At 43.1% G+C, this 14,626-nt stretch overlaps 1 protein-coding gene across 2 annotated transcripts; it reads right to left on the bottom strand.

Annotated features, from left to right (window-relative positions):
- Positions 1–3,601: 3,601 nt before the first annotated feature.
- LOC146559083 (tyrosine kinase receptor Cad96Ca) lies at positions 3,602–14,332 on the bottom strand. 2 transcript variants are annotated; one of them, XM_085244975.1, is made up of 13 exons: positions 13,801–14,332; positions 13,614–13,686; positions 13,456–13,543; positions 11,703–11,928; positions 11,419–11,557; positions 10,496–10,594; positions 9,906–10,066; positions 9,633–9,770; positions 8,428–8,539; positions 7,560–7,659; positions 5,805–5,904; positions 5,277–5,417; positions 3,602–4,992 (listed from the first exon to the last, which is right to left on the bottom strand). In XM_085244975.1, exons 2-12 carry the CDS (start codon positions 13,627–13,629, stop codon positions 5,310–5,312), a joined length of 1,287 nt encoding a protein of 428 aa, XP_085101101.1. In that variant the 5' UTR covers positions 13,630–13,686; positions 13,801–14,332; the 3' UTR covers positions 3,602–4,992; positions 5,277–5,309. The 2 variants fall into 2 exon arrangements, with proteins under 2 accessions (XP_085101101.1, XP_085101100.1); XM_085244974.1 differs by having other exon boundaries at positions 3,602–5,417; positions 13,801–14,331.
- Positions 14,333–14,626: the final 294 nt, after the last annotated feature.

The raw sequence follows: 14,626 nt of genomic DNA on the forward strand, positions 1-14,626 counted from the left end.
CCCCTTCCTTCTTTAAGAATGGCTTCCCTTCAGGTGAGACCATTTCTGAAGAGGTTTCAGCTGAAGGGCCAGAACCAGCTCTCCTAATGGCATGACTTTCACATTGTTCTGAGTGAGAAAGTGTTTCCAGACTCATCACTACTTCTTCTGTCTTCCAAGGACTAAAACAGCCAGACAGACCATGTGAAAGATCAGGATGCACATGTGACAAATCTGTCTGTTAATATTGCTTCTTTTGTTAAAACAATGTATTGTAACACACTTTTTTTTTTAATCTGGACAATATTCCAGATTTACATCTGCATCAAATGCCACCCACCCATCCATCCACGGTGGTTAGCACTGTTGCCGCACAGCAAGAAGGTCCTGAGTTCAGTTCCACCATCAGGTCGGGGTCTTTCTGGGTGGAGTTTGCATGTTCTCCCCGTGTTTGCGTGGATATTCTTCAGGTTTACTCCGGCTTCCTCCCTTACAGTTCCATATAGTCCAAAGACATGCAGGTAGTGGGGTTAGGTTAATTATTAACTCTAAATTGCCCGTAGGTGAGACTGAATGGTTGTCTGTGTCTATGTGTTAGCCCTGCGACAGACTGGCGACCTGTCCAGGAAGTACCTCTCGTCCTAAGACAGCTGGGATAGGCTCCAGCTTCCCCTGAGACCCTGACAAGGATAACTGGATGATGGATTGATCGATTCATCAATTTTAATTATTCTTGCAATTTATTGAAGACCTATCATGTTATTGGGAGCCAGTTACAGAATTAACAGTTTTTCTTGAAAGAAATTTGTTTTGTTACAAGTATCTTGCAGCTATCTTAGAAAAATTATGAAGTGATCTCTAGATAGTGGTGAAATCAAAGGAGCAGTACCGAAGAAAACCATTTTATACTGTGAAACATGAGCTGTTGCTACATAAACGTTGAAAGCCAACTTTCTCACATCTCTTCTGTTCTGGGTCGATCTGACCTGCAACATAACAGGAGGGATCACAAATGAAATCTCAAGAACAATGCATAAAATGAATGGCCTGATCATCTTTCTAAAATCCCTAATGTTCAGTTTTGGGACCACTACTCTTATCTGTACATTTGAATAGAATAGAATTAGAATAGAATTCAACTTTATTGTCATTGCACATGCACAGGTACAGGGCAACGAAATGCAGTTTGCATCCATCCAGAAGTGCTTTAGTGATATAGATATATTACAATATATATTAGCAATAGTATAGATATGTGAGTATATTACAGAAATGGGTCTATTATGGTATGTTATAATGTACACGGTATGAAGTATGTTGTGAATATTCTATAACTATAAGTATGTACAGGCTGTAGTGAGTACAAGCTATGTACAGGATATGAACAGGATATAAATATGAAAAACTATACAGAATATGAAATAAATAACTTTACAGAAATCTGAGATATACAGCTATACAGAAATGGGAACTATGCAAGTTGTAAACAGTTGTAGGATTAAAGATGATCAAATGTACAGAATGATTATTTACACAGAACTATACAGTAGTGCAGTTATGATAAGTGAGATATAATTTCTACAGAGGCTATATAAAGTGCTGGTGGTTGTGAGTGGTGGTTCAGTCCATGTTATTATTGTGTTTGAGGGTACAGTTGTCCATTGTGGGTGTGTGTATGTTCAGTCCATGAGTTTAACGTGGGTCAGATGTCAGGAGGCAGAGTTCAGGAGTCTGACAGCTGTGGGGAAGAAGCTGTTCCGGTACCTGGTGGTCTTAGTCCGGAGGCTCCTGTAGCGCCTCCCAGAGGGCAGGAGGGTGAAGAGTCCATGTGATGGGTGACTGGGGTCTTTGATGATTTTCCCAGCCCTTTTCAGACACCGCTTCCTGTAGATGTCTTTTATGGCAGGAAGTGGTGCTCCGGCGATGCGCTGGGCAGTTTTCACGACCCTCTGCAACGCCTTCCGGTCCGAGGCAGAGCAGTTCCCGTACCAGACTGTTATACAGTTGGTCAGGATGCTCTCGATGGTGCAACGATAGAAGTTCACCAGGATGTCTGAGGACAGGTGGTTCTTCCTCAGAGTCCTCAAGAAGAAGAGGCGCTGGTGAGCCTTCTTGACCAGCTTGGAGCAGTTGGTCGTCCAGGTGAGATCCTCGGAGATGTGGACTCCCAGGAACTTGAAGCTGCTCACACGCTCCACAGCCGTCCCCTTAATGTGGATGGGTGGATGTGGGTCAGCATTCCTCCTGTAGTCCACGATGAGCTCCTTGGTCTTCTCGGTGTTAAGCAGCAGGTTGTTTGTGTCGCACCACTCAGCCAGACGATCCACCTCCTCCCTGTAGGCGGCCTCATCGTTGTCACCGATGAGGCCAATCACCAATTGACTCGTGGCTATGGTTCCAAATCGCTTCCACTTTGTTATAATACCACTAACAGCTGACTGTGGAATATTTAATATATTGGGAATTTCATGACTGGATTTGTTGCACCCTAACCCTATCACTGGAATTCACTGAGCTCCTGGGAGTGACTGGAACGCCTGAATTCAACAATTTGGATGTGTCAGTACTTTTGGCAGTGTAGTGTGTAAATCAGCTACATCCACGAGAGGGAGAAGAGTTAATGAAAAGGTAAATAATTATGCCTCACAGTGATTTCAAAATAATTTCCATTTTATGATTTCCACAGAAATCGTACCAATGTCTTCATGACACCACCTGCAGGGGTTGGATGTGTTAGTGATGGGCAGGAGGAGAAGTGCAGAACACTGGTGGATAATTTGGTTCAGGAGAAGTCATCTGCCTTTCAGTGTGAAGGTGGCCAACCTCAGGAGGAAGAGAACAGCTGCACAACCCATTTTCATCCTGGGACAAGATGATGATGTGCAAGTATTTGTCGTCCACACTGACAACAAGTTGACCAACACACAGGCTGTATAAGAGAAAGCTGTGTTTCCTAAAGAACCAGAGATCCTTCAATATGTGCAGCAAGTGTGCATTGTTATGGTTGTCTGGGGGGAGTAGCATCAGAGTTTGGATAAACTGACTGCAAACTGGTCACTTACTAAACTGTTACCCTGCTGGGTAATCCTGAGCCTCTGCACCAGTTAGTGAGCAGGTAGTGAAGCGCCTTCAGACCGATTCTGCACCTCTGCCACAAAGACAGAGGTGAGTAATCTCTTATGAAAACATGCTATTGGTAGTCTACCCAGTAACGGCTCCTCTTGTTGTTACACCTTTCAAGTAATAGGAAAAAAATCATATTTATTTTATTTGCATATCAACAAAAACAAGCCACTTATCGGGGCCTGGAGCCTGGGGCTCGCTCGGGCCCCTTCGGAGGTGGGGTGCCCCCGGCCTCTCGGCCTGGGGCTCGGTCACTCAGGCGCGGCTGGCTGCCGGCGGAGCTCACGGGCGCGTCACTGCAACTCCCCCTGGCTTCTGCTCCGCGGCTGCTGAGTGAGCCCTCATCTGGGACTCTCCTCAGCTCTTTCCGGGACAGTGGCGCGGCTGCCCCTCTGTTGGTCTTCCTTGGTCTCTTGTGTTCTGGGGGCCTCTGGATGTCTGGAGTTTTGATCTCCTCCATACCTGCTTCATGCCCTGGAGGACGGGGCTGTGGCCCCCCCACACCCTCTAGCAGATCATTACATGAAGGAACCTTTTAAAAACAAGCGCGTCCATGCTCACAGGTGTACACACGGGTGATCACACCCACAAACTACACCCTTTTTGGCTCCTACCTCAAAGCACACTGTGTTCTGTTGATCTTATGTGCTGCACAATAATGTTTAACATTTAGTATTTACTGTCATATTCCCATATATCATTGTGATGTTGTTTATTCTATTACTCTTGTTCTCTTCTGCTTGCTTTCTTTTTTCTTTCTCAGCAGGTGATCCAGGTGATTGATATATGCATTTTTTTTTTTCTCTGCCCGTTCTGTTGGTTTTTGTCTTTTGCCCTTCTCCCCCGTCCCTCTTCTCAGCTGTTTCTCTTTCCCTCTTTCTTTCTCCCCTTCTTTCCCCCAGTCAAGTCTGTCCCGTATTCAGTAAGTGAAAATAAAATAAACAATAAAAGGTGAATCAAATGGACCATTACGGCAAGGCTGGGATGGTCAATTTGGTAAAGTAAATCCGTTGGGCATCTTTCTTTGCCTTTAGACAACAATTCTGATGCAAAAGAGCCAAACGGGACAGGCCAAAAAAAAGAAAAAACAAAACAAAAACAAAAACAAGCCGATGAGTTAAACGTAGAACAGCATTTGGTCCGTCCCCCTTCACAGGTAAGTCTTCCTACAAATCTTTGTCTGCTTGTGTTAGTCTCAAACGTTTCCATTAATACAATTCTGTTCTGTCATTTATCTTTATGTTTGAGTCTTAAAAGCAAAACCAGGGACAAGGTCTGCAATTCAGCTGTTGCAGTTTATTCAGATGTAGCAATGTTAAGTGACCCCTGCTATAGAAATACATTAAAACTGGATTTTTTTATATTGGTTTACAAAACAGCAAAACAGAAAAGCTAAAATATACAAATGAACGCAAACACTGAGAAAGCTTTGAATAAATTAATAAAGAAATGCTATTAAAATACAGACATATTAAATAACGTACATCAGACATGTCAGACTGCTGAATGCTGAACAGCTCCTCCTGTTGGACTTTACGTGTGATCATCTTGTTTCATAGAGGTTCTTCAAACGTTGAGCCGAGAACATAAATGTGATCTAAAAACGTATGTATGTTGAATTTTGCACATTTTCTGCAAACAGTTTATGAAACATCCTTGTAAAGAAAACACAACAATTAGACTCCAGGTAACAAATCAGTGCACACTGAATGATTATGAAGTGAGGCTCTCTGTATTGCTTTCAAATAATTATTCTCAACTTTTCTCATTTAGTATTACTCAGGCTGCGTCGCTGCACACACTGGCATGATTCAGCCTTCAGTGGTCCCGTGTGTAGCTGGTAATGTGTCAGTATTTGTGTCTGTTGTCAGAGGAAGTTGAAGTGTGCGCCTGTTAGGATACATTCACAAAAACAAAGTCCTGAAATGTGACAGTCATCAGCGTACAGTCGGCAGACTGTGATCACACAGTTTGATTCTGTTTACCACAAAAATTGGTTTTATATATAAACTAATATTTTATATATGAAAAATGATATAAGAATATAAAAATACAGAAAATGAAAACCACAGGTATATATTTAAAAGAATCCTTTTTGAACAAACATGCACATTATGACTGTTGTGATAAGTTTTCTGCTCCTTTCATTTATTCAGCAGGAATTAAAAGCCCACCTGAAATCTGCACGCATGATTTAAAGTACCCGTTTAGAAATTAGTGTCCAAACTGACACTCGCTGCTCGTAAACGATTGTTTTCCTGAATTTCGGCCTCATCTGTCACCACCTGCTCTGGACTCTCCACATCCACGTAGTCCTGCAAAGAAGAACACAGTTTATCTCACACATGTTTGTCTATCTGCAGGTTCAAACTGGGAGAAAGTTCAGAAAATAATCTCTATAAACACAATTCAACTACATGTGGGTGCATTTAATAACCAAAACACGATGAAGCTGAGTGAAACTCAAACGTTACCTTTCTGTTTGATTGAATTCATTTCAACAGAATTATCGCGTCAGTGAGTATTTAAGACAGAGAGACTGAGGAGTTTACTCTGACAATACTGTGGAAACACTTAATATAGTCGCGTTTTTGTCAGGATTTTAATGCTGTGTGATGAATATCTCAGCACCACAAAGGCTATGCTGTGATGTTTACAGATCATAACAAAGAGAGAAGAGCTTAAAACATGCTGCTGCTTACCGCATCGTTTTCCATGATGCTCTCCAGCATGCAGACGATGTCTGTGAACGAGGGCCTCAGGGTGTACGGCTCCTGCCAGCAGTCTCGCATGATGTGAAGTCTGTGAGGTCAGAGGCCACTCAGTGATACACAGTCCATGATTCTCTATCATAGTTACTATCATCCTGAGGTATAAGAGGATGGTACATAAGGAATGGTGCGGGACTGGCACATGAATGCGACTCATCCAGTTTAGATATTGATGGGGGGACGAGTTGAACCGAAATTAAGCTAAAGGAGGAAAAAGGTCGGAAAGCTACGTCCAGCAGAACACAGTCGCTTTCAGTTTTACTTTGTGAGTCATCTACACACGTGTTCTGATGACACCTCCCCCTCCTAAACACACACTCCCATCACAAGCACAACACACAAAAGACATGATTTTGTTTTTCTGAGCATAACTTCATTAAATATTCTCCTGAAAACAAAACTCTGTATGAGCCATGAGGCTCGACAAAATGCTCCTGACAGCGAGCCTCTTTAGTAAACGCAGCAGCTTTTTAGCGGTTTTACACAGATGTTGATGGGTCTTTTAGATTTCTGCCAAGCTAACGGGATCGAGGTGTATTCCTACCTTCCTTGGGTGAGGCTGACTCCCCCCTTTGTTAGAACTCTCTCTGCTTATTTGGCCGTTACAATTAGCCAATCAGCCTCCCCGGTGTACGTGCACCTGCTGTTCGTAACCTCTGGTTTGCACGAGCGATCTTGTTCCTTCTGCAGCTTGTTTTCCAGCTGTTTCTTTGCGTATGACACTTTGTCATTTGCTGACTGCGTGTCATAACTGGCCGACTGTGCCTCGTGTGTCCTCCTCTGAGTTCTACCAGATATCTTTGATTTGACAACAATTGTTCTTAAATTTTGGATGTTGATGTTGCTGCTCGCCTGCTGACAGGGACACGCTGGCTGCCCGTCCGTCTTAGAATTGACTTTAAAAGTTTGTTGTTCTCCTGGCTCCTACGTACCTCTGAGCGTTTGCTGTCGTGGCCCCCAGATTATGGGATACGTTGGCCCTCTGTATTAGGCATATTTACATCTCTTTTAAAAACACACATGTTCTCTGAGGCATTTTAGGAAAAACCAGCTTCTGGACAGATTTAGTCAGTTTTTTGGTCACTTTTAATCTTTGTTATTTCTTTAATTGTATTTATTATCTAATTATTAATTCAAGTGTATCTTTTATTTAATTATTTAATTATTATTTAATTTTCTTTGTCTGATTAATGTTTGATTTCTTAACTTTTATCTCTGTTTTTACTGGAAAGTACTTTGGTCAGCCATGTTGTTTTTAAAGCAGAAATAAAGTTGGATTTTTTCTGATTTTCAGCAACAGTTTATGTGTTGAATATTGATGCTATGATGGCATGTTGTGTTCTTTAAAGCAGCAGCTTCAGATTTGCTCTGAAGTCTCTCACAGTGACACGTGAGCATTACTCTGCTAGAAACCTGAAAGCTGATGTTTCAACAAAGCTCAATGAAACCTGACTCTGAGTAACAGCTGATTTCATTACGAGGATGATTCTTCTGTTGAGAACAGCAGTATTACTCTTTACTGCAGCAGAGTACACATGTGCGGTTGCATCACGAAACATGAAACGTGGCACGGCCTGCTGAGGGACCCACTGTGACAGGGGGGAGCTGTTTTCAAAATGAAGAAATAAATCTAACTTAACTGACATATATCAATAACTAATATACCTAAAGGCAGTTTTCACTTACATCTCTGGTCTGCAGCCTTCCGGGTTTGTGTTTTTGTGACCCATACAGATGTGGTACACCACTTGCTCTGATGTCTCCAGGTTTGGATACGGCAGCGTACCTGAAAATGTATTCATATCACAATTTCTCTTAAAGTGGATTCTGTCACTGAATATGTGCCCAGAGCAGCAAATATCACTGTGTAATAGAAATCCCTGTGTGGGTGTGGACTGCAGACTTTTAGTAATTTACAGTAAGACAGATAAAAGTATCCAACTCATAATCTCTACAAAGAACCGTACAAACACTGCAGGGTCCACGAGTTATTAATACACTGTAATTCAATTCAGCTGTATTTATATTGAGTCAAATCACCACAACAGTTGCCTCGAGGTGCAGCTATTGCAGTTGCACTGTAGACTTACAGGACAGCTAACGTTTTAAATGTCATACGACTGAACTGGAGAGCGAAGTCAGACAAAAGTAGGACGACAGGATGCTTCAGTCAGCTTCTTCATGTGTTTGGATGCTGGTGACAAGGCGCCAGGTTTCCACCTCTGTTCAGAGATGTACTCGTAACCAATGACACAACTTTCCAGAGTCAATTTATGTTTATATTTGTGCTTACATTAATGTTGTGTTATTTCATTTCAGCACTGCTAATACACTGTGGCTGTATCACGGTAGAGGAAACAAGCTTTTAATTTCTCCATTTTATTCTGGCCGGAGTGAACAGCGGCCCGTTGTAATGACTTTCAACCAAAACACGGAGCCACCACAACACAAGGCCGCTCTTCAACAAAGAGCACGTTTGGAACATATTACTGAACAAGTAGAGGAGAAGTCATGATTTCCAGTGGTCAGAGAGCAGCCCGAACCTCCCACTCACCAAATGTCTGCATCTCCCACAGCACGATGCCAAACGCCCACACGTCTCCCTTGTAGCTGTAGTAGTTGTTCTTGAAGTACTCTGGGGGGTACCAGCGCAGGGGTACACGTTGCTGCACAATTTACACATGATGGAAAAAGTGATTTCACCAAAACTTGAAGGTGATATTTTCAACTATGTCAGTGGGACAATTTTAGACATCTAAAAAGATCGTGGAGGAAATGCACGACACCATTACTGCTGGTCTTTTTCTGCACCACAGTTTCCTGTTGAAAAGGATGTTGCTAAATCTCCTGCACACGTGCAGTAACACAGAAGCAAAGTCTGTTTCAAACTGGGCTCAAAAAGAGTTCACTACATTTGTAGCTCAACCAGTAACAAAGGTCATCCTATCACATCAGGTCGGACCAAACGTGAGATGCAGTTACACTTTTTGTTTTTGTAATATCCAGGTTACATTTGAAAGTGTTGTCCTGAAGCACTTTCAGTCAGGACCACTTTAGCTAACGAGAGATCCGCGGTCATTTAGATTTGCTGGTGTGGCTCATCTCTGGGACATCCCCGCTCTTCCATGTGCACACATCGAAAGCTGGAGGTGGGGAGAGGAACAGCAGCAACAAAGCAAGGCACCAGCAACTACAGACAGTGATTAAGTCAGAAATTACATAAAAGGAGAAACAATGGCGGAGGAAGGGGGTGCGAAGCGGCCTAAAGACGCGCAGTAACTGTGGACGGCTCCAATAGCTTGTACAAAGGCATGACTGGCTGTAACTCAGGATGTGGAGCAGGTCATCTGCTAAATATAAACACCAAATATCCTCAGGCAACATCTGACTCAAAGATTCTCTCCTGAGTACAGATGTGTGCACACGTTGGACAGAAAGCACTTCTGTAGAAGCTCGTATGAATGGAGCAGAGCTCATTGAGGCTGGTGTTGAGATCAGCTGATGTGACGGTGGCTGACTTTGTTCAAACTCTGCTCAAACCTCAAACATGCATTGATGTTACAGTGAGAGTGAAACTACAGCGCGGGAGCAAAGCTGGAAACGTTTGGGTCACTTTGGATTCTCACTGGGAATCAAACACGAACGGAGGACGTGATCATCCACAAATAAGATCAATGAATTTGAAAATGTGCTGCAAAGCTGTTCGGCAGTCCGAGGACTGTGAGAAAAGGATGCTGTGTGTGCGTACTGCGATCTTACACGTGGGTTTCTCCAGCGACTGCTGCGACGGCTCGCCATTCGCGTCAAGTCTCGGGCGAGACCAAACTCGGCCACTTTCACCTCCCAGGGAAACTTGTTGACCATGACATTCCTCAGAGCCAAGTCACAGTGAATAATCTGCACAGAGAACCAACAACATTAATGCAAAATGTAAACACAACGATAAAAAGTGTGTTCAAACTGTCAAAAACAAAAGTCACACTGGGACAAAGTGGGACCAGTATATTTCCTATCAGTCTGCTATGCTCTTACCATTTTGGAGCGCAGGTGCTGCATGGCTAGAGCAACGTGGTACGAGGCAATGGTGAGGAGGCTCTGCAGCTCAGGGTCAGTACTCAGGTGGGCTCTGTTGGTCTGCAGGAAGGTCCTCAGAGTGCCGTAGCTCACATACTCCATGATCAGAATGTAGGGCTCTGCACAGAGAACATCCCAGTCAGAGACAGAGACGTAGGGCCTTACAGAGGGACACGCCTCCAAGAAGAATGCAACAGACGTTACAGGTTAGTTCGTAGTTACAGGTTAGTTCATAGTTACAGGTTAGTTCGTAGTTACAGGTTAGTTCGTAGTTACAGGTTAGTTCGTAGTTACAGGTTAGGAAAGGGGGGAAACTAAGCATATCTGTCGGTGTGGAGGAAGATGACAAACAAACTGGTTCTTTCTACTCTACCTGAGCACTCTATAAAACATTTACCCGTTCATACAAGCACTTTTTCATGGTTACGTGCTTTTTGGCATGCAGACTGGAGCAGCCAGGGCTCAAACCAACAACCTTCTGATTAAGAAGGTTCCAAGCCGCTCTACCTGAGCAGAGAAACAGCAGTCTGTATGCACATGTTCATCACCTGCAGTGGTGTTCCAGTCCAGTAACTGGAGGATGTTCTTGTGGTGCATCAGTTTTCTCATGATGGAAACCTCCATGTCCACGTGTTTGAGGCGGACGCCTGAGGTAGAGGAAGACACAAAGGTCAAACCAAAGCCCAGATGTAACTGGCTAAATCAAAAGGAACGTATTCAGTTTTGTACTAAAGCTCAGCATGATTCATGTTAAAAATAATCCTCATTATTATTCTTGTCCTGACTCTTAGTTCAGCACCTGAGCTGAAGTGGTAAACGAAAAAGACAACAAAGAATAGTCGATGGATGCTAAAACTGTAGCTACAGCTGAGAGGAGTTGCAGATTCAGGTGGTTAGCCTCTGTGAGCTTGTCTCTGTGGGCAGCTCCTCCCACTTCCTTTTACAGTATTGAATGCATTGTTGTTATACGGCAAAACTTATATTGTACAAGATGAATTTGGTGCCATCAAAGTTCTCCTAGCTCGTCTCAGAGCTGCGTTTGACGTCACTGGTCACAGCATTTTAGCAATTTCATGAAGTCTGGAATCCCACAGGGTTACGTGTCAGTGCTTTTACACTACACTCGCTTCGTTTTTTTCAGTGCTAACAGTAAGTTATGGTCGGGGCTGTAATATTAACACCGAGCGCAACGTCAAAAATGTATGAAATGGCTCAGACCAATTTGTTTTTCAGGAATATTTGATCAACCAGAGCGATGACGTGTTGCAAAAACTGCATGAAAAATGTAAACAAACGTGAGCTTAAAGATTCCCACTAATTCTACTTAAAAACAGAATATTTGAACATCATTATAGGACAGCTTACAATCATTTACTTGGATGACAGTTTCCTTCTGCTTATCATGTCAAGTACTTAATTACTGCTTTCAGGGATGCTCCGCCTGCAGGCAAACCTCCAGCCATGTCCTTACCTTCCTTGCTGATCTTACAGGTGAACATGCTGTGGCCTTTACACGTCCCTCTGGTCATCCTGGCCTGGTAGAAGACGCCCTCCTTTCCTGCTTTGATCAGCTGCAGAAGGTTCAGGTCTGACTTGGTGAAAGGAGGATCCTTGAATTTGAAATAGACCCGTTCGTACATCATCAAGGTAGAACCGCACCAAACAGAACATGTGAAATCTAAATCTATCATCATCTGAAGGTTCATCTTCTGTGTCTACAGCAGGAACACAAAGATATCTGTGAATCAGCGCTACCTGCTGCAGTTGCTGCAGACCTTTCCACAGCTTCTTGGACGGAGACCTGGCTGAAGTGCTGGGTCGGAGTGGAGATTTGGGAGGAAGTTCCCGCTCCTCCTCCTCCTCCTCCACCACAACTGGGATCGGCCTCGCAGGTAAGAGGGGAGGCTCTACCCGAGGCACAGCACTCATCAGCATCTTGTTCTGCCGGAGCAATCTGATTGTCTTGAGAGCGGATCGGTATCTGCAAAATAACGTGGACAGTAGAACAGGTAACACCGACCCAGGTACGGAGGCGAAACACTCGGCTGCCCTACTAAACCAGGAGCAGCAAGCCTGACGACACACAGTTTGGGACTCGGAGCTAAACTGTGTAACTGTAAGTGACACTGCACATAAACCAAAGATCCAGACATCCAGTCTCTTCCACGTGTCCTTGTCAGTGTCATTGGGGGTGGAGCCTATCCCAGCTACCACAGGGTGAGAGGAAGGTCACGCCTGGGACAGGTCGCCAGTCTGTCGCAGGGCTAACACAGAGAGATAGACAACTGCTCATATTCACACCTATGGGTGATTTAGACTCACCAGTTAACCTGAACCCACTAACTGCATGTCTTTGTGCTGTGGGAGGAGCCAAGAGAACCCACTCAGACACGGGGAGAACACCCGGACTCCACACACTCCCAGCCAGACAGCGCATTCAGAGCCAGGAGGCAACAGTGATAATATTCCTAACCTTAATGAAAACAAATCACATTTATCTAGAAATACATTATCTATAAACAGATCACCGAGTCTTGGGAGCTTTATTCTAAAAAAACGAGCTAAAACTGGTGGTTGGATAACACAGACATGAATTCAGATGGAGGCTGCAGAGCTGACCCTGACTCAACATTCGTTTTGAATAAGTCAGTCTTTTGCTATTATTTTTCACTTTTCCACTTTTTGTAATGCACCATCATTTTAGTTGGTAACATGCTGCACAAATAGAAATGTTTTCAGAATAAAAGAACGAGGAACAGCTGAGAACAGCTGGCCATGTGTTCTTTTTGGCTCATTTCAAAACAGCGACACATTTGAATGGGATTGTATGCTAATACTGAAAGATAACATATGACGCCAAAATATTAGAAACATCTAACAAGGTGCTGTATAAAGTAGGTCCGTAGACATCTGTATTATGAGTCTATGTTAACACGATCTCTTACAGTGGATAACATCTGTTTTTGGACCTATGGCGCTATGCATTTATTATAATAATAATAATAATAATAATACAAAGGCTGAGCAAAAAAACTAAATTCATCTTCGGTGTTTTCACGTTCTACTTTAAAAGTACATAAACACTGAAATCTGAAGACTGCAGATCTCAGGAAATGAGACGATCAAAGAAGAACATCTCACTTTTGTAAAAAGGGAAATAAACGTCTACACCAAACTTCACACAGCAGGTGAGAGGTACATTTCACAAACAAGCAAAGACAAACTTTAAGGAAACCGTTATAGCGGTTAGCATCTGAGCGGCTCATTCCCTCCGTGAAGCCAGTGTGGCCAAAAATGGGCTTTTATTAACGTCTGATCTTATAATATATTCACGCTAAAGTACGTGAAGGGAAATTGTTATGTTTTATTTAATAATGCTGCTGTTACTGTTGCAGCTTTGGTGAGGACAGTCAGCTTAATTTGAACATAAAATGTAGCAAACAGACCAAGTGAGACTGAGGTCACGTCGTTAATAAAAGCCTTTTTAAAGAACTTCAAATGGACTTACTTTCTGATGCACACGGCTCCCAGCACTGTGAACACCACGATGGTGAAGGAGAGGAGACCGCTGAGGGTGTATACAACGGAGTTGACATCTGAAAGGCCACAAATAAGTAAGTCTAAGATTCACGAGCTCTTACAAAGCGTCAAAGCCTCAAAGCTCACCTGAACAGTTCGCCATGTCCTCTGCTCAGTGTTTGTTTTCTGGCACAAACTGGTAAAAGAACATCAGGCTGGTCTGGAACAGCGATAGGAAGAACGTTTAGAACGTTTCTTTTTATAGAGCTGATTCACTGAAGCCCAAAATACAAAGAAAGCACAGGAAGAGAGTAACTAAATGAAAAAGCCCTACCTGTGCTCTGTGACAACTTTGATCAAGTCCATTCTTCTCGCCTAAGCCTGCCAGTCAGACACCAGACAGTATTTATTCTGCTCGGTCCCACTTAAAAATTCAAAAATCCGCCTTGTGCTGGATAAAATGTCTGACCCGTGTTGTGTTCAGCAGGAGCTCTCACAGTACATCAACCACAAGACAATCAGAGGAAATGAAGTGAAGCAGCAAGTGGTTTGAGATGCGCTGTTTCACCTCACGCTGATTTCTAGAATGAGTGTGAGTCCACTTCACACTAAACTGTCTTCATGTCAGCTCTCCCAGCTCACGCAGTCACGCTGCAGATGCTCGGTCAGTTTGTAGAAGTATGAAAGTTCCTCAAAAAACTTTAATCATGCAAACTGTTTTTTTCTTTTAACTCTTTGGTTTACCCCCGCACCCTCTCATTAACCACAGTGGAATATTATTTACTGCAGCAAAAATAGAAATACCACAGTACTAACGACATAATCTCAAGTTAGACTCGAAGACGTTATCTGTGCAACTTACAGTAACAATGTCATGTAGAGGGGCTCAAATCAATGTAACAATGTTACAGTGATTATTTGATGGAGCTCGTTTTAAGCACATTATTGTTCTGAAAAATGACCTCACTTTAATGTTTAAGGACAGCTTTCATAAGCTTGTTGGGGCTGCCAACAGAAAGAGAACCAGATCAACAGGTCATCTAAAGTACAAACATTTTAAATTTAATCACACCCAAAAGTTAATCTAGTGTTAAGTTACCGACTTAAACACACTGACGCAGTCATTTTCCACGTCCAACGTGTGACCAGTCACAGTCTCT

Source organism: Mchenga conophoros, linkage group LG14, assembly GCF_057382185.1.
Source record: "Mchenga conophoros isolate Kocher_MC1m ecotype Shallow Benthic linkage group LG14, M_conophoros_male_GT1.1, whole genome shotgun sequence".
Taxonomy (NCBI): Eukaryota; Metazoa; Chordata; class Actinopteri; order Cichliformes; family Cichlidae; genus Mchenga; species Mchenga conophoros.